Source organism: Centropristis striata, chromosome 21, assembly GCF_030273125.1.
Source record: "Centropristis striata isolate RG_2023a ecotype Rhode Island chromosome 21, C.striata_1.0, whole genome shotgun sequence".
Classification (NCBI taxonomy): Eukaryota; Metazoa; Chordata; class Actinopteri; order Perciformes; family Serranidae; genus Centropristis; species Centropristis striata.
In genome coordinates, this window is record NC_081537.1 from 23,083,956 (window position 1) to 23,103,642 (window position 19,687).

Genomic DNA, 19,687 nt, shown 5'->3' on the forward strand with positions numbered 1-19,687 from the left:
ACTTGAGTTTCTGCTGATATTTATAACTGATATTCATACCTAACTTATAGATATAAGTACATATGATTGATCATCCATGTAGAATCTAGATTTTTTTTTTTAATTTATGCTGGACTATTTATGAGCGGATAAATCCAGTTTCAAATGTGAATAGTCATTCAAAATTCAGCTGCTGTCTGTTGTCACATTCACAATTTTAGCTCTGACATACACTATTTTACTTTGAATTTACACAAAACACACCTCTCACATGCACTATTATTGTGAAAAAAGTGTATGTGAGAAGTTCAAATTTGTGTATGTGAGAGCTAAATAGGTTTATGTGTTTTGTGTATGTCAGAGGTAATATTGTGAATGTGAGAAGGAAGATATGACTTATATGAATTATGGCCCCTAATAGAAACCCCCTCCACAACAAACTTTTTTCCCTTGTTGCCACAAATGCAAAAACAATGATAAATTAAAAAAAATAAATAAATAGAAAGGGGTCCATGACAATTTTTTCACCTATTCTTGAAGATGGCAAAAGAGGTTTGAAAAAAGAAAAATCCAACTGTTGTCTGCCACAATTTTTGTCCTGTCACAAAATAAATAAATAAGTAAAGGTTCCTTTCCGAGAACAACCTGTACGGTTCAAATTAGTCTGGCTTCAAGCAGGGTCACTCTACTGAGACTGCTCCTGTCTGTAACAGAATCACTGCGGTGTTTATTGTTTATTGTCTGGCCAATCTTCAGCTCTTTAGCTGCTGGACCTCTCTGCAGTAGAACCACCAGATCCTCCTCTCGTCACTCACAGAACTTGGTATTTCAGGTTCTGCCCTCCGATGGTTCGAGTCCTACCTAGCAGATCTTTTAAAGTATCTTGGAAGAGAGAAGTGGCAAAACTACAAAACCTTTCCACTGGGGTGCCTCAAGGATCAGTGCTAGGCCCCCTTCTCTTCTCAATTTACACCACCTCGATTGGCACAACCATCCGCCATCATGGCTTCTCATACCATTGTTATGCCGATGTCCATCTCCACATGGATGACAGAACACCACCTTCAGCTCAACCTCTCAAAGACGGAGCTCCTCGACGTCCCAGCCCGTCCCACTTTACATCAGCCTATCAATCTTCAGCTTGGATCCATGCATCTTGTGCCCACAACCTCTGCACGAAAACCTGGGTGTCAAACCTGTGACCAACTGACCTTCAAGCTTCATGTGTCCTCGATTGCCCGATCTTATCGATTCTCCCCGTACAACATCAGGAAAATCAGAGCCTACCTGACAGAGCAATCGACACAACTCCTGGTTCAGGCCCTTGTGTTATCCCGTTCAGACTACTGCAACTCTCTACTGGCGGGTCTTCCTGCTGCAGCACCGAGCCTCTGCAGATGATCCAGAACGCGGCTGCACGTCTGGTCTTCAACCAGCCAGGAGAGCTCATGTCACTCTGCTCCTCATCTCTCTCTCTGGCTCCTGGTCACAGCCCGCATCAAACTCAAAGCCTTGTCTCTTGCCTACAAAATAGCAACACAGCCCCTGTTTATCTGAACTCCTTTGTTCAGATCCACCAACCCTCCCGTCCACTACGCTCTTCCAGTGAAAGACGTCTGGCTCCTCCACCGCTGAAGGCCTCCACGTCTCAAACCAGACTCTTCTCCTCTGTAGAGTCCTGGTGGTGGAACAAACTTCCAAACTCCCTCCGTTCTGCTGAGTCCTTCTCAATCTTTAAGAAGAGACTGAAGACCAACTCTTTCCTGAACACCTTCACTCTTGATTTACACTGACGACAACAACAAGTATCGCACTGACGGCTCAAAGACCTAAAAACACTTCTTAATACACGTCCTAATAGACTCAAACTGAACCCACGGCTCTTACTCTTGCTATGTTTCTTGACTTCATATAGAATTGCAGAATTGTAGAATTGTAAATGAATGAATAAAATAAAAAAATATAATTTTTGGGGGGGAAAAAGGCCCATGGAAAAAATCTAAATCAAACTTAAACCAAAAAAAGGCCCATTAATAAAAGTTTTCACCTGTTGTCAAAGAAAAAAAAATTCGCCTGATTTTCATGATGAAAAAGAAAAATTAGTCAAAGAAACATGAAAAAACAAACGATTCACCTGTTAAAAAACAAAGTGAAAATTACTAAATATAATAATAAAAAAAAATCTGTTTCTTGCCTTTCAAGGCTTCGATACTTTTCTTTTAAAATGTGCAATTAAATAAAGAAAGAAATATTAATAAAGAATTTTCTTAGACTGTGTGTCCAGCCTTGTGGGACAAATACCTTAATCACTTTGTATTAAGAAAAATGTTTCATAAATGCAGAGCATTATTTTCATTATTTTCTAGTGAGGAACTTTTTTTCTGACCGACTAATTTTTGTTCAACTTTTATTCCCAAATGTGTCGTTAAGTACCAACACAGACCTAACGATGATGATGACCTCCATCCTGAAATCCCAGGTTGGATTTTAACTGTTAAACCTCTTGAAGATAATGGTTTTGGATCAGTCAGAGTAAATAACATGAATTATTAACTGAGCACTGAAGGCCTTCAGTGACATAAATACTGACGTCACGCTGCTCTGAGGCCGACTGAAGATCTGAACATTCAATATTTGTCTGTTTGTGTTTTTCAGAAAGCACACATAACATCCCGACAACACGAGATATGGAAATGTTTGTCCTGCACTGAAACTGTGTCAAGAGGCAAAGCTGCACAATTAAAAACTAGTTACATTTAGCTTTGAACAACCAGTTTTTATGCCAACTTTGAGAAATTGATGGACAAGAACTATACAAGACAGAATCTGCAAAATAAAAGAAAATAAGTAAACAAATATTTCATTAAATGTAAAAAAAAAAAAATAATAATAATAATAATAATGATATTATGGGTGTCTACTTTAAAAATAAATGGTAGACCCTTTCTATTTAATCAAGCTTTTATTTTGAAACAATGTTCTATCCTTAGTTTTTAATTTTTAATCTTTCCTTCTTTTTTTTTTTTTTTACATTATTACATCATTATTAGGTCTTATTTTATTGCATTGTATTGACTTTTATTAATTGTTTTTATCATAACATATAATAATAATTTAGTTTAGTTTGTCTAATTTTTATGTTTTTTATTTTATTTTATTTTATTTCATTGTGTGTGTGTTGTTTCATGTCAGCTATGTAGCTATGCTATATACAATTTTTACATTTTGTGTGCTGTATGTGCTCCATTAAGCTTCACGTGAAATGTATCTATTTAATTGGAGTCAATATTTGAGGCTTTCCAGGAAAAAGTAAATGTTCACAATTCAATTAAATTGCTGATCCTGCAGAACTGTTTGTGTGTTCGGACCAGAATATCTGACACAGAGGAGACTTCCACCTCACGTGGCATCGATCCCCGACACAGTGTCAATGCCCTGAAAAAACAAACAAACTACAAACTACAAACCACATAACTCAGGTATAAAATAAGGATCGACTCAAACTTCTCTGGCTGTTTCTTGTAAGAGGTCAAAGGGAAAGTTGAGAGTTTTTAAAGTTTGGTTGTATGAGGAATGTATCCATAATCTGTGTATTTCTACAGTATTTTTAACAGTTGACACATCCCTACTTTGGAGAAGCAGGCAGGAGTATCAGCATGAAAATACTGTACTTGAGTAAACACACTCAGTAACAACCTTTCACTAGGAGTACTTTTTAATTTGTGTAAATTGAAGACATTTCTCTCTTTTACATCATTTACACACAGTGTTATTACTATGCCAATAGCCGTCCTTTGTTACATCCTTTTTGAGTGAAATGATCAATAAATGTCATATGTTACACTTTTGGTGAAGTTTTTTGTGTTTCCTGCAAAACTTGAAAAAATGAGTTAGTCGATTATTTTTACAGGGTGACGAATTATCTATAAATACTTTCTGTCACCACTATGACAGTGAACGTTGTAATACCATTTCTGACCGGCGGGGGGCGGTGTTTCACCACAAACTCTGAGTTTTTTTTTTTTTTTTTTTTTACAGCAGACGAAGAAGACGCAGCAGAACGGAAGCAGTATGGCTCCTAGTGTGGATGTTTGTTGTTGTGTCTTGTAAACTTTCTGTTTTCTGCTGCTGGAGAAACAAACCGTCCTCATGTCGTGATGTTTGAGCTGCGGGCGGTGAAGCAGCTGCTGGCCGACAGACTGGCGGCGGCGGCGGAGCAGATCTTCAGCACGTTCACATCAGGTATGTAAACAACAACAAAAACAACCAATAAACACACAACACAGTCTAATAACACATAACATCTCAGGCCTCTTCCATAAAGTGAGTTTACCAGATTTACTAGCTAGCTACTAGTCATTAATCTATCTATTAATAAAACTGATTTATTTGGTTTATAGGTTTTGGGAAAGAAAGAAACTTTAGGTTTGTAAACAAAATAACAAACGGTTTTTTTTAATAAGAAATGCTTTCACACCAACTACTTTTATATAATAAAATAGACTGATCGATTTTCCTGATTTTAGAGGGAAAAAATCACCAGTTACCAACATTTTTGAGCTGAAATGAAAGTAGACTTCTTTTTTTTAAGTGGACTGTGCAGTGATATGACCGTGCAAAGGTACTCAGAAGGGAGGAAGAACAATTAAAAAAAAAAAGTTAAAAAGGCCCATGGATTTTGTTTTTCACCAACGACGAAAAAAAAAAATACGGAAGGGGGGTAATATTTAGAGGAAAAAGGGGCAAATCATGAGGAAAAAGTAGCAGATTTATGAGATTAAAAGTGGCAAATCTAAGAGAAGTTGCAGATTTATGGAAAAACATAAATCACATAAATTTGCAAAATATTGCCCCCATCCTCCGGGTCTGTATTTTATTTTTTTTCATAATTGACCCTAATATGCTGTCGTATTCACCTGTACATCAGTGAGAGAAAAAGATAAGAAAAGTAGAACAATTATTCTGTAATGTAATGTAATGTAAAAAAAATCTTGTTTGCATTTCAGGGCTTCTGTACTTTTATTTCAAAATGTGAAGTAAAGAAATAGAGGTATAATAATAAAGAAATATTTTGACTGACTGCATGTCCAGCCTCATAGGAGGAGTACCTTAATGACTTTGTGTTATAATAAATGGTATGTATATATTTATATATATAAACTGCAGAAGAAGAGGAAGAAGTATAACAAAGGTGTTGTATTTGTGCTGTTTGGTGCAAGAGAAGATGATATCAAAAGTTGTGTTTATACTGATGTTTTGGCTGCAAATTCACAGATTGAACATAAATATTCCTGTCTGCACATAGGCATGAAAACACAGAAGTACAAAACAACCTTCTCCTCTGAGGGTGAATACAGTTGTTATGTATCAGAAGCTCTGATATCAGCTGCATAATTCTTTTAATTTGTCTTAATTGTGCCTGATTTTTTGTTTTTCCAGGCGTGCCGGCTGAACAGCAGAGGGCAGCTGTGCACCAGCGTCTGTCAGTTGTTGCTGATGAGATCTTCAGGATCCTGCAGACGATGATGAAAGAATACGAAGTAGATGTCTCCACTTCCCACGAGGAGAACGAACATCAGCGCCGACCGCTGGACATCACGCTAAAAACTGTGACACAAACGTCAGGTACATTATACAATGAATTGTGTTTATATTGCAAGAATTGTTTTGCAGTTAGTTATTTAGTTTCCTGCTGATGAATCAAACTGAGGTCTCTGATCTGCATTTATTTTGCTGTTTTTTTTTTTTTATATGAATGATTCGACACTCACCATTATGCATTTGTAGGCAAATTAAACAAGCAATGTGGTAATAATGATTTTATTTATTTATTTTTGAGTCTTTCATCTTCAGCTGGAATTTCTTGTAAACAATTGTGCACAGCTTTGCAGCAACGACGAAATGCTGCAGAGTAAAGCTAGTTTTATATGAAAGCAGCATTGTCTCTAGTCTTAAAACTCTATGAGAAAAAAGTAGCAGATTTCTGAGATTAAAAGTGGCAAATGTATGAGAAAAAATGTGCAGATTTATAACAGAAAAAAAGTCAGAAAAATAGGCTAGTGTTTTGTTTTTCAAGGAACTACATCAATCAATTGTATCGTAGATTTGAAACTTTTAATCTAACTGCACTCATAAAAAAGTCATACTATAGCTTGTCGATTTTTTGTCAAAAATGGCCAAATTTTAAAATTGTTAAAAAAGTTAAAAAATAAGCCAATTGTAGTCAGTTGATACAGGTGATAGTATGATTTGTCCAAAAATAGCGAAAGAACACCATATTATCGGATGTCCAAAAATGACCCCCTCAAAAAAAAAGTCATACTATAACATGTCGTTTTTGTCAAATATGGTCAAATTTTAAAATGGCTAAAATGCTTAAAATGGGTCAATTATGGTCTAATCTAAATCAGCGACTTTTTCAAATTAAACAAGCAGTGTGGTAATAATGATTTTATTTATGCACTCAATAAGTTTTTCGTCCTCGGCTGAAATGTCTTGTAGACATTTGTGTGCAGCTTTGCAGCAACGACTGTTTTTGTTTATAAAGTGTTTTTCACCTTTAAAATTATTCCAAAATGCTTCAGAGTAAAGCAAGTTTCATATGAATACAGCAGTGTCTCTATTCCTGAAACTGAGTGTGCTACAGCCAAACAAATCTGCAACAAAAAAGTATCGTCCCAATACCCTGCTCTTCCTGATGTTGCTAATAATTGCAATTTACAGTATTTTCACGCTGAATTTTCCCTTCGATCTTTCCTGCAGACAGACTGTCCATTTCCTCTGAGCAGCAGAAATGTGAGCAGAGCACGAGCTCCAGTCGGGTCCAGAGAACATCAAATCTGCCACCGTTTAAAGATGCATCTACAGAGACTGTGGACTGTGACTTCACCCACAGTCATCCCTCACATCACAGAGAAGAAAAGGGCACCTCGACTGTCACGCTGCCACCGAGCGACCATGAGATTCTCTCATCAAACAACTCAGAAGCTGCGAGTGAAGACAGCGAGAAACATCTTAAATCAAACAAAAGGAAAGCATGTCAGAGACTGAGAGAGGCTGAGGGTTGTTGCCAGATGTGTGGAAGGTCTTTTCATAAAAGTGTCGCTGGGAAGAAAATCAAAAAACAAGAATGTAAAGTTTCTGCAGCTCAGAGTTGCTGCAGAGTGTGCGGGAAGTTTTTCCGCTACAAGCGTTCCTTTCTGAAACACGTGCTCGCTCACGAACAGAGCTCAGATCTGTGCGGAGCCTGTGGGAAACATCTGGACTCTGACGAGAGCTTGAAGGTGCATCTGGAAACCCACAATGAAGAAAACATCTGCAGGGATCAAACAGAGGACGAGTGCTCCGACGCTGAGAGCAAAGTGGGCGACAGCGACGAGGAGTGGAAGGACAGCGAGGGGAGCGACAGTGACGACGGAGACAGCGAGAAAGACGAGACCAAAGACGAAGAAAAATCAAAAACAAAAGGATCAAACAAACATAAAGGAGCTAAAAATAAAGATTACAAGGAGTCATCGGCTCTGAAATACCGCTGTAAAGTCTGCGGCAAGTCTTTCTGCTATAGAGCCTCGTTTTTAAAGCACGTGCAAGAAGACGAGGTGGAGACGGATGTTTGCGGCGTGTGTGGGAAGCGGTTCAAGTCGGGGGACAGCTTGAGACTTCACCTGCAGACCTACATCAGAACAAATGACTGCGAAGTCTGCAACAAACACTTTGACGGCCACAAACAGCTGGAGATGCACATGAGGACGCACACGGGGGAGAAGCCATACATCTGCACCGTCTGCGGGAAGGCGTTCGCTCAGAACGGGAACCTGATGGGGCACATGAGAGGCCACACCGGGGAGAAACCGTACGTCTGCAGCGTGTGCGGCCAGAGCTTCAGCTTTAAGGAATACATGATGGCTCACATGAGGATCCACACCGGGGAGAAACCGTTCCTCTGCAGTGTGTGCGGGAAAGGCTTCAGACAGAGGGGGACGCTAAAAACGCACATGATGATCCACACCGGGGAGTCGACGCACCGCTGCAGCGTCTGCGACAAGAAGTTCTACAAGAGCGGCGCGCTGAAGATCCACATGAGGTCGCACACGGGGGAGAAACCATACCTGTGCAACGTCTGCGGGAAGAGCTTCACGGCAAGCGGCTCGTTAACCAAACACATGGGCGTGCACGAGGGCGAGCGCACGCACGGCTGCAGCATCTGCGGAAAAGGATTCGTGAGGAAGGAGGATCTGAAAAGACATGTTCAGACTCATGAGGACGAATCCACACAGCTGACAAGTCTTTAATGTCAACTTTTAAGAATGAACATCAATTAGTCAATGACTTATAATTTTATTATAAGTCATTTGGCATTTGTTTGTCATTTTTAAAGCCAAAAATAAGGAAAAATTGTCTTTTTTTCAGTTGCTGTTTTTGTTCATTTGGGACTGTTGACCAGATAAAATGGACATTAACTTGGACTTTGGAACATTTTGACCTTTTTCAACTATTTTATGACATTTTTTTAAAGATATGTTTATTGCTGTTATTCTGTTGGTTTTTACTTTATTGTTTTTAATTCATTCAAAGTCTTGAAAGTTTGGGAAAAGCTTCATTATGTAACTATGATTTTGTTTTAAAGATTAAAAATATGCTTGCATTTGAATAATTTATACCATATAAATCAAGATGTTTTCTTTATTTATTGTAAGTTTTTCATAAAGGGGAAATGGTACACATCAGGCTTTTGCTTCAAATGGGTCAATTATGGTCTGTTGGTACATATTAGAGCATAATTTGGCCAGAAATTACAGAAAAACACCATATTTTGGTGTCATAAAGTCAGACTATATAAAATTTTGTCAAAAAGGTTCAAATTTTTAAATGGCTAAAAATGCTTCAAATGGGTCAATTAATCGATGACAGATAATAATTTGGCATTTGTTTGTCATTTTTAAAGCCAAAAATAAAATGTTTTTGTCTTTTTGAAGTTGTTGTTTTTGATCATTTGGGACTGTTGCTCAGATAAAACTGACATTGTAAAGACATTAACTTGGACTTTGCAACATTTGGACCTTTCTTCACTATTTTATGACAAATTTTACAGTATGTTTATTGCTGTTATTCATTCATCTTTTTAGAGTTCATTCAAAAATCTTGAAAGTTTGGAAAAAGCTTCATTATGTAACTATGGTTTGTTTTAAAGATTAGAAATATCCTTTCTAATTTGAATTTGAATACTTCATACAATATCAAGCAAGATGTTCTCTATTTATTTACAAGTTTTACGTAAAGGGGAAATGTTACACTTCAGGTCTTTTTTAATGTGTAAAATAAATCCTTTATTATACTTCAGTGTTTTGAATTGATTTTCCCTTAACTTCTAGAAATAATGAAACATAAAATACTTTTCAGAGTATTTCACAAAGATTTCACGGTTAAAAATTTTGGTTATACTAATTTCAGCAGTTGTCATTTATTTTAGGACACTCATGAAATGGTGCCACAGTGTACTGTTAAAAATCATTAATACATGCAGAAAATCATCCTTTTGTCATTGACTGTTTCTTGAATAAGAAAAATAAAAAAACTTTAAACCACCATAGCTGAATATGACGTTGATAACTGCCATGGTATAGATTATTCATGAATTATATTTAAATAAAAATCAACATATATTATTTTCAAAAATTGAAAAAAATGTCTGTCAAAAATGGTCAAATTTTAAAATGGCTAAAAATGTTTCAAAATGGGTCAATTATGGTCTGTTAATACATATTAGAGCATAGTGTGTCCATAAATCACAGAAAAACACCATATTATAGGATATCGAAAAATTGGACAAAAACAAAAAAGTCATACTATAGCATGTCGTTTTTGGTCAAAAATGGTCAAATTTTAAAATGGCTGAAAATGGTTAAAATTTGTCAGTTATAGTCTGTTTATACATGTAGTAGTATAGTTTGTCCAAAATTAGCCAAAAAAACACCATATTATGGGATGTGCAAAAATGAGCAACTCAAAAAAAAAGTCATACTATAGCATGACGTTTTGGTCAAAAATGGTCAAATTTTTAAATGACTAAAAATGCTTCAAATGGGTCAATTATGGTCTGTTGATACATGTGGTAGTTTAGTTTGTCCAAAAGTAACAAAAGAACACCATATTTTGGGATGTCCAAAAATGAGCCACTCAAAAAAAAAGTCATACTATAGCATGTCGTTTTTGGTCAAAAATGGTCAAATTTTATAATGCCTAAATATGCTAAAAATTACTTTATTATAGTCTGTTGATACATATTAGAGCATAGTGTGTCCATAAATGAAAGAAAAACTCCATATTATGGAATGTCCAAAAGTGACCCCCCTCCAAAAAAAAGTCATACTATAACATGTCAGGGGTTTTTTTTGGGAAAAAGTCATAGAATTTTCAAACAATCCGAGACTCTCAAAATCATCTTATTATAGTCGGTTGATATGTGTAGTAGGGTGGCTTTTGCAGAAATAACAAAAAATAACATATTATGAGATGTTGAAAAATGACCCGCTGAAAAAAAAGGTATGTCGTTTTTTGTCAAAAATGTTCAAATTTTAAAATGGCTAAAATGGGTCAATTATGGTCTGTTGATACATGTTAGAGCATAATATGGCCAGAAATTACAGAAAAAACAAAAACGATCCACTCAAAAAGTCATACAAAGGCATATCATTTTTTGTCAAAAATTGTCAAATTTTAAAATGCCTAAAAAGGCTTTTAGTGGTCTTATTATACTCTGTTGATACATGTGGTACTCAAGTTTGACCAAAAATGTCATAAAAACACCATATTTTGAGATGTCCAAGAAAGGAATAAATAGGTCATGTAGTAAGTCAATTTCTGTCAAAAATGGTCTGTTCACACATATTAGAGCATATTATGTATTGTAAATGCAAAACAAAAGCCATGCCAAAAACTGAAAGAACAAATTCCATAGTATGTTGAAAAATTGAAAATAATGTCGTTTTGTCTAAAAATGCCAACAACAAAAAAAAGCTTTACAATAGTTTGTTGATCTCTGTCACAGTCTAGTTTCTACATTTATGTAAAAATGCCATATTATTGGTATGTTTTCTGTGTATGTGTGTTTTGATTGAAACCAAAGAAAACAGACTCACAGACAATCAGTTTAAACACAATTTATTTTTCTGCTTAAATAATTATTGGATCATCCAGTGTAGGCTATGTTGGTTCGTCATACATGTCGGTACCAGATTTATCATCAACAATGGATGCTTAGGGTGGTTTTTGTATGAAAAAAAGACAGACAAGAAAGAAAGAAATCAAATAAAATTACACCGGAACAGAAGATCAGGTTTTTTTTTAACAATGTGTGATCAATACTGTGATTAATAAAGGTTTCTGTTCTCATGTAAATGCAACCTGTTAAGACAAAATAAAAGTCATCAAACCTTCAAAATAAAAGTCCCCTTTTTAAAAACCACAGCAGGCCTAAAAGCTTTAACTTGCACTTCTAGTTCGCATGATGGGCTTACAGATAGACATCTCGTATTTGATGTTGCACACACACACACACACACACACACGCGCACACACACACACACACACACAGGGCTGTTAGGAGATAACACAATGTGCCGGTCTGCAGGTTACATTCGGGGAAATTGTCAGTACCGTCCTGTAGCTTCGCTATCCGGAGTGTGTGTCGTTTTCATTAAAAAATAAAATAAAATAAAAACAGTTATAGATGACAGATGCCTGGGTTATTATGAGTGCTCACAAAGACAGAATCTCTTTAATTGTATTACAGTGCTTTTTGAATTTAGGATGAAAATAAAAAGGAAAGAAATAAAGTGACGTCACATGCAGCAACATATTATTCCTCTGGAGACAAATAATGTTCCACAGACGGAGCGGAAGTAGCTGTTAAAGAAATGTTTTAAAATCAAGCAGTTATTTTTCATTCATTTCTCATTTACATATTTAGTTTTTTCGTTCCTTTTTATATTCATTTGGGAAGAGCATGTCGGGTCGCACACTCAAGGCTGCTCAGACAGTGTCGACCTCTCAATACAAATGCAAAGCTTCAACTCAAATCAGTGCATAAACAATCTGTGAAGCTACTGATTCCTGGTTGGTTTGTTGTTTTTTGTAGATTTTTATACAGTGTCATTTATATACAACAAAAAGAATCACCCATGTACTATTATATTTCATTTTTTAAAAAAGAACCACATGGTTTCACCCCGATACTGCGGGTCCAGGAGGAAAAAATAGACCATATAAGGCGAGTGTCTGGGAGAGAGTGAGTCTCACGTCTTTCCTGGTATCTGTCAGTTTGTTGTGCCGTCTTTGGTCACGGACGCCTCTTTAAGAAAGCTCCAGCTCACGTCAATGCGTGTCCCGTTATTCGGTGTTGTTGTTCCAACAGTGAGTGAGTTTTGGTGACATGCTCATGCGAAATCAAAGAAAAGTAAAGTTGTTTTGCGTCGTCTTGCTGAGAAACCATGCGTTGTAAAGTGAAAGCTTCAGACACTTTTTCGGCCGATCGACGAGGCTTCCAGTCCTGTTTTTCCTCCCAGGGTGTGAGTGTGGTGCTGCAGGTGGACGTCAGTGGACCTGCAGGGGGAAAGATGACAACTAAAGTTAAAATCTGAGGTGCTGCAAGAGAGGCTGTGTTGTTGCAGAAGTTAGAACTAAATTGTGAAGCACAGTGATAGCATGTCCATTTTCATCGAAAATTGTCAAATTTTAAAATGCTTAAAAATGCTCAAAATTGTTCTATTTCAGTCTGCTGATACATATTATAGTATAATCTCTTCAAAAATGTCAGAAAAACACCTTATTTTGAGATGTCCAAAAATGGAAGAAAAATTTAAAAAAGTCATACTACAGCATGTTGTTTTTTGGCTATCGTCAAATCTAAAAATGCCAAAAATGCTTCAAATGGGTCAATTATAGTCTGTTGATACATATTAGAGCATAATACTGCCAGAAATGTCAGAAAAACACCATATTGTGGGATGTCCAAAATAGACCCCCTCAAAAAAAAGTCATACAAGTCATAAAAATTGTCAAATTTTAAAATGCCTAAAAGTGCTCAAAATTGTTCTATTACAGTCTGCTGATACATATTATTGTATAACCTGTTAAAAAAGTCAGAAAAACACCCTATTTTGAGATGTCCAAATATAGAAGAAAAATAAAAAAGTCAAACTAAAGCATGTCGATTTTTGTCAAAAAATTGTCAAATTTGCCTAAAAATGCTCGAAACTGTTCGGTTATAGTCTGCTTATACATATTATAACATTATCTCTTCAAAATGTGAGAAAAACACCATCATTTGAGAAGTCCAAAAATGGAAGAAAAAAAATACTATAGTATGTCGGTCGAAAGTTAAAATCTGAGGTGCTGCAAGTAGTTTAATACTGTATATTTTTACTGAAACACTCAGAAGACGCTGTGTTGTTGCAGAAGTTCGTTTAGTGCTAAATTGTGAAGTATTCCAATACTTTGGCTTTACAGATTTGATATTTATTAACTTCTAAAACAGTGAAATTGAAGTGATGAGGCTCTTACCTGGTTTAGCTGAGAGCTCTACTGTTACGACTGACTCTTCTTCCCTTGTTTCTTGCTGTCTCCAGGCTGGGCGGAGCAAGAACGAGGATCGTCAGAAGAGAGAAAAACAGAGAAAATAAAAGTTAGCTTGGTGCTCAGGCTGAACATAAACTGTGTTAATGAAGCAGAGAGGAGCTCAGCTACTGTTGAGATCATCACAGGCAGCATGCTGCAAGAGAGACCAGTTTAAGGAGAGAAAAGGGTTAAAATCACTACACTGAAGTCACACATGCTTCAATACATGTTAGAAGAGAGGAAAGTAATTATTGTTTCTATATTAGTGGTTCTCAAGCCCAATCAACGAGCCGGGACTAATGAGGGACTACTGACACACACAGCACAACAAACCACTGCAAAACATCTGCACAGGCCATCATAATGAGCTGCTGCTCTATCACACAGCACTCACACTGCAAACAGCTCAGATTAATGCTCAGATCAGACTTCACAATAAGAGCCCAGATCCTACAGATATGTGGGGTTTTTTTGCCTCAATTTGCTCTGGTCTAGTTTAATATTGATGACATGTTACACCAATTTCAACTGGATTAAACACCCAAAAACAGCATCAGTCCCTGACAAAAGTCTATATACACATTGGGAATTAGTTAATGACAGTATTTGACAGTATTGGTGAAGCTCTAATCTGTGATTGGTTAAATAATTTAAATTGTCCGAGCAGAATCTGACCTTTCTGTCCTAATTAAATGCTAAAACTCAATGAATGATAATAATAACAATAAAATGCCACAATTAAAAGAGCTCCTGTCAAACCTTAACGGATGAAAAAAAACAAGTGGAAAACGTTAACCAACACTAAAAACACTAGTTTTACACTTTAAGTCTGAAAATCAACATTTTGCACAATGTTTTTTATCTTCAACATCAATCAATATATTATAATATATAATATATCAAAATATTCTTCCTCGATTGATATATGTTGATGTTTACACTTTTAAAAACATTATTTTTACTGCAGACTGCTTCCCGCCTGCTGTACACAAATGCACCTGTATTATCAGGGCAGTCTAACAGTAAACTGTTAAGTTACATGCATTCACGACTTAATTTAAAAAAAAAGACTAATTTAATCTGATCAAATTGAGGATTTTTTTGAGGGTGATATGACGACATTAACATTCGTAAAACCTAAAAAGTTTATAGAAGAACGCAAGCTTTCAAAGTGCAGTCTGAAGTTCAGGCTCCATCGTCTCCTTATCCAGTGAGTGTTTACTTATTGTGGAATAACTTTGCTTTATAGAGTTTATCTATAAAAGCCTGTAGCTGCAGCAGTGAAATACTGAATTTTTAAAACTGCTCTATTGGTGACAATCAACTAATTTGGTGCACAAACTTTCAGCTACATTTTCGGCTTTCTCCAACGCTACTTGAGCTCTTGATTGTGTCTGACAGCTTCACATTATTCTGAGCGTTAGCAGCCTCATGCAGCTGTTTGAGTTTGCTGGTTGGTTTTTAACGCCAACCTCAGTTTTCCCTGCAGCCTTGTTGCCCTGTCGAGAGCGCTTCCCCCTTTTCTTGCCCTTCCCCCCTGCTGTGGCTCCTGCTGGAGAAGAAGCAGCTTCTGCTCCACCTGCTGCTGCTACACCACCATCACCATCAGCACCACCACCAGCAGCACCACCAGCTCCTTCTTCTGTTAGAGTATCGCTTTCACTCTCCCTCCTCTCCTCCGTGTTGTACACACGGCGCACCACCTTTCTGATCACCTGTAGGGGGCAGAAGCAGGTCAGGGAGGAGGAGGGCGGCACTTTGTGAGGAGGAGTGATGGACAGAAGGGTGAGGAGGTGTGCACCTGCGTGTCTGTTTGCTGGTTTCTCTTCAATTATTTAAACAAGCTCTTGTTTTTCCCAGCACATAGCAAAACAAAGTCAACCTTCAGCCTGTTGGACAAGCCAGCTGCAGGGGATCTTGGCATCTGGTTTGATAGTAATTTAAGTTCTGAAGGTTTAGAAATAATCCAAAAATCCAATAAAGATTCACTATTTTTATTAAATCTATGGTTTTAACTTAATTTTATCTGTCTCTTATTTCCTTTAAATCATGTTTTTGTGATTTTGTCTGTTTTATTTCGCTGCCTGTTAAGCACTTTGTAACATGGATTTTGAGAATTGCTCTGTAAATAAAGATTATTGTTATCGCAAACATAGGTGTGTATGTATGTATATGTGTTATAAAAAGGATGTGACAGGTGATGGAGGGTGAGGAGGATTGTTACTTTTCTGGTGACCAGATTCCCGTCTTCGTCTGTGAACTGCTCCTCCGTCACAGACTCCCCAGGAATGTTTTTGGCCTCCTCTCCCTGAAATGTTAAAGGAGGATGGAGGAGTGAGAGATGAGGGATGGAAAGGATGGACGTAAATGTTTTCTATCAGCCTGTTATTCATCTGATATACAAACAGAAAAAAAAAGAAAAAAATTATTAGACCACCCTTGCTTTCTTCAATTTCTTGTTCATTTCAATGTTCATTTTTTATAACAACCAAAATCATTATCAAGAAAACCATGGAAAATGTCTAGATATCAGCTCTTAAATTAAACTCTTATGAGCTATTTTGTTGTTATCATTATATTTGTCCAAACAAATGTACCTTTAGTTGTACCAGGCATTAAAATAAACAAGAAATTATGAAAACAATGGTCTAATAATTTTTTCCATGACAGATAACAGCTGCCTGCCTGCCACAGCTGATGGGTTTCCCACATTAAAAAACAAGAATAAAGATTTTAAAAACCCTGCAGAAGTTTAATTCAAACAAATTCTCAGATAGGTAACCAGAAATCCTAAAACTACAATCCTGTGACGCAGCACAGACACCATGAAACATGACTTCTCAGGTTCCTCTAAAGGCGTTAAACATTTTTATTTTAAAGCTGGTATGTTGCTTTTTTGGCAAACTGTGGAAAACCCATTGGCGCGTTGATACAGCTCTGTAACACAAACTTCATACTTCAGCAGCCGACACTGAAAACGATGACACAAAAGCTGAAGTTTATCCTCTAAAATCATGTCAATCACAAAATGTGCAGTCCAACAGCATCAAGCGGTAGTGTTTAAAACTTTCAGCTGCAAACTCTGCTCTGTGCTGAAAAACCTGTCGTATCATGCAAAAGAAAGAATTTCCTTTAACGTATGTCAGCTCTACTGAGGCTCCATTTACACAGAGACAGATCATTGGGATTTATGAGCTGCAAGATTAATCAATCAATAAAAATGTAATGAGCAGAAATGTTGATAATTGGTTAATCAGTTTGAGTTTTTGTATGAAGAAATTGCTGGTTTCATTTGTCTCTAACAAAGCGCTTCATCAAGCATATAAACGTCAGCTTCATTTATAATGAAAATAATTGTTAGTTGCAGCTTCTTTGACTTAAACATTTTGATTAGACACACAGGCACACTGACACTCCTCCTGACAGGGTTAAATAAACTCATCAGATTTTCTGCTCTTGTGGAAATCCAGCCTCAGAAATCCAAACAGTGTTACAGTCTTTATTTGAGCCGAACACACAGCAGAACAAAGAGTCCACCAACCAGGAAGCAACACTGAAACACCAAACAGCTCAGCTGGTGGTAGAGCAGCTCACACCAACAAGCAGTGAGCAGCACTTCATGCTACACACACACACACACACACACACACACACACACACAGCTCTACAAAACTCTGGTCAAGTTTCCATCCACTGCTGTTATGTGAATATTGTTGTTATGACATTTTAAGCTTTTTTTAAATTATTTTTATGAAATTCTGTATATTTTTGGGGAAATGTTTTGGATATTTAGCCAATATTTTATGTATATTTTACTGCTATTTTTCGAAAATTCTCACTAATATACTTTTATTTTCAGAATTTTTTAAAAAAAATGTCAAATCTTTTCTGTGTGTGTGCATATATATATATACATATATATATATATATATATATATATATTACTAGTATTTTTTTTTAGCATTTAACAAACTTTTTACCTTTTACTAAGAATTTTTGGCACATTTTACTTTTTTCCCGAAAATATTTTGGGACATTTTCCTAATATTTTCCAGAATATTTTTCAGACTAACTTTACCGTCTCTTCCCTGCTTCTTTTACGTAGAACAAAATATTCATATACATAATAATTTATTCACTAAGTCTTAGTTTCTATTTTACTTTGTGCATTTTTAGATACATGCAGATTCTTCCAAACTAGCCAAGCGTAAAAATGTTTTTGTGATATTTAGACTTTTTAAAATTGTAATTCTTAAAAAAATCTTCCCTGTAAATTGACCACTTTCTTGAAAACAGTTGCATGGAAACAAACTCTCTGACACATTCTCTTCTATCTCATTGCATTTCTTACAAACACTACAGCTGTCTACTAACACACTCCCAAGTACACAAACACTCTATAAAACACACAGCAGCACATTCTGTTAAAAAACTTTCAGTCTCTCTCTGGTGACTCGCTCTTCTTCACACAGTCACAAAGTTTAGCCAGTCCACTTGGCCTTTAGCTGAGCACACACCAGGCCGTACACACCTTGAGTATGACCCGTCTGCGGTACACCCTGGTGGTGACAGTGGTCTCCTCATCGGAGCCCGACTCGTCAGCTCTAACAGCCCCCTGACGAAGCAGCCCAGCACCACTGTTACACTAATGACCACCATAGTGTGTCTATATCAAGGTTATTATAGTTAACGAAAACTAACGAAATAGACAAAACGAAAACTAGAATTGAAAAAAACATTTTCGTTAACAGAAATAAAAATAAAAACTAGAGTTTTAAAAAAAACGATAACTAACTGAAACTGTATTGTGTGGTTACAAAACTAACTAAAACTAACTAAAATTATAGTGAAAATGTCCTTAGTTTTCGTTTTTGTCAACTTTTTTCATTCATAATTCAGTGTTTCTATTTGAACATGCAGGAACACATAGTAAATATGTTTACTGAGACTGGGATGTCTACACTAGAACCAAAATTCAAAACACCCAGAACTGTAAGAGTTAATAACCTTATTGGGGCTGAGATGGATAAACCAAAGGAAATAAAGGCAAAATTTATTATGATCTCTTTGAATCTCGCACCCAACATATAGCCCATTACAAAAAAACTAAAACTATCACTAAAACTAATAAAAACTAAACTAAAACTAAGCATTTTCATAAACTAAAAACTAAACTAAAACTAGAAAACTCACTTTAAAAACAAACTAAAACTAACTGAATTTGAAAACAAAAATTCACAACGAAATTAAAACTAAAACTAATGAAAAATCCAAAACTATTATAACCTTGGTCTATATGCATCTGAATGTATGATGTCGTTGAAATTTATTTAAAACATCAGACCAGTTTTCCTGCTAAAATGAAGTATGCAGGTTTACACTACTGGGCTGATGGTTTTATCCATTTTAAGCACATTAAATGAATGAGTTGAATTAAATCAAACATTTGAAGACACAACAATGTGTCTTTGCAACATTTCAGGAAAACACAAAAAAGTGAATTAAAATCACCAGCTGACTCTCACCTGGACTTTGTGCTGGGACCTTTCACCTCCCTCCTCCCGTCCTTTGCTTGGTCCCGCTGTGCTGCTGTCCTCCTGAGATCCCTTCTTCTTGGCCTCCTTTTCCTTTCCTTCCCTGGCGGTGTCAATGTGACCTCCGTTCTGTTTGTCGGTCCGAGTCGGCGGCTGCTCCAAGGAATCAGCCAGACTGTCGGGGCTGAGTGACAGAAACAAAGTGTGTCACAAAACAGCTGGACTGATGGAGAACCTTATCATATCATAGAAAGATTATTTATGTCAGTAATTCAATTAAAAAAGCTGAAATAACACATTATATAGATTCATTACATACATGATGAAACATTTCATGTCTTAATTTATTTAATGTCTTCTAATTATAATGGTTATGGCTCACATTTAATTATGACCTAAATTCAGTGTCTCAAAAATATTTCAATATTACAAAAGACCAATTTTAAAAAGTATGTTTAATATGGAAATGTTGGCCTCTGAAAAGTATGTCCATCTATATGACTCAATACTTGGTTGGGACTATTTGACTTGTACTACTGGAAATTTACTTTTCTACGATA

At 36.3% G+C, this 19,687-nt stretch overlaps 2 protein-coding genes across 3 annotated transcripts in view; one reads left to right on the forward strand and one right to left on the reverse strand.

The window, feature by feature from the left end:
- The first annotated feature begins 4,074 nt into the window (after positions 1-4,074).
- LOC131959661 (endothelial zinc finger protein induced by tumor necrosis factor alpha-like) lies at positions 4,075-8,311 on the forward strand. The gene is made up of 3 exons (XM_059324871.1): positions 4,075-4,221; positions 5,419-5,604; positions 6,742-8,311. Exons 1-3 carry the CDS (start codon positions 4,137-4,139, stop codon positions 8,268-8,270), a joined length of 1,800 nt encoding a protein of 599 aa, XP_059180854.1. The 5' UTR covers positions 4,075-4,136; the 3' UTR covers positions 8,271-8,311.
- Positions 8,312-11,122: 2,811 nt separating this feature from the next.
- Positions 11,123-19,687, reverse strand: part of LOC131959262 (ankyrin-3-like) — a 138,827-nt gene continuing 130,262 nt past the window's right edge. The window contains exons 45-49 of one of the 2 annotated variants that reach the window (XM_059324399.1): positions 19,119-19,311; positions 15,818-15,901; positions 15,066-15,308; positions 13,540-13,605; positions 11,123-12,579 (exon numbers count right to left, since the gene is read on the reverse strand). In XM_059324399.1, the coding sequence (XP_059180382.1) occupies positions 13,564-13,605; positions 15,066-15,308; positions 15,818-15,901; positions 19,119-19,311 (562 nt within the window). In that variant the 3' untranslated portion in view covers positions 11,123-12,579; positions 13,540-13,563. Of the gene's footprint in view, positions 12,580-13,539; positions 13,606-13,639; positions 15,309-15,817; positions 15,902-19,118; positions 19,312-19,687 lie in introns of those variants that run through there. The other variant, XM_059324400.1, reaches the window with a different exon arrangement.

Coding starts and splice junctions, on each gene's coding strand:
- LOC131959661 (XM_059324871.1), top strand. CDS start 4,137: ATGTTTGAGCTGCGGGCGGTGAAGCAGCTGCTGGCCGACAGACTGGCG. Junction 4,222..5,418: donor CTTCAGCACGTTCACATCAG/GTATGTAAACAA, acceptor TTGTTTTTCCAG/GCGTGCCGGCTGAACAGCAG. Junction 5,605..6,741: donor AACTGTGACACAAACGTCAG/GTACATTATACA, acceptor TCTTTCCTGCAG/ACAGACTGTCCATTTCCTCT.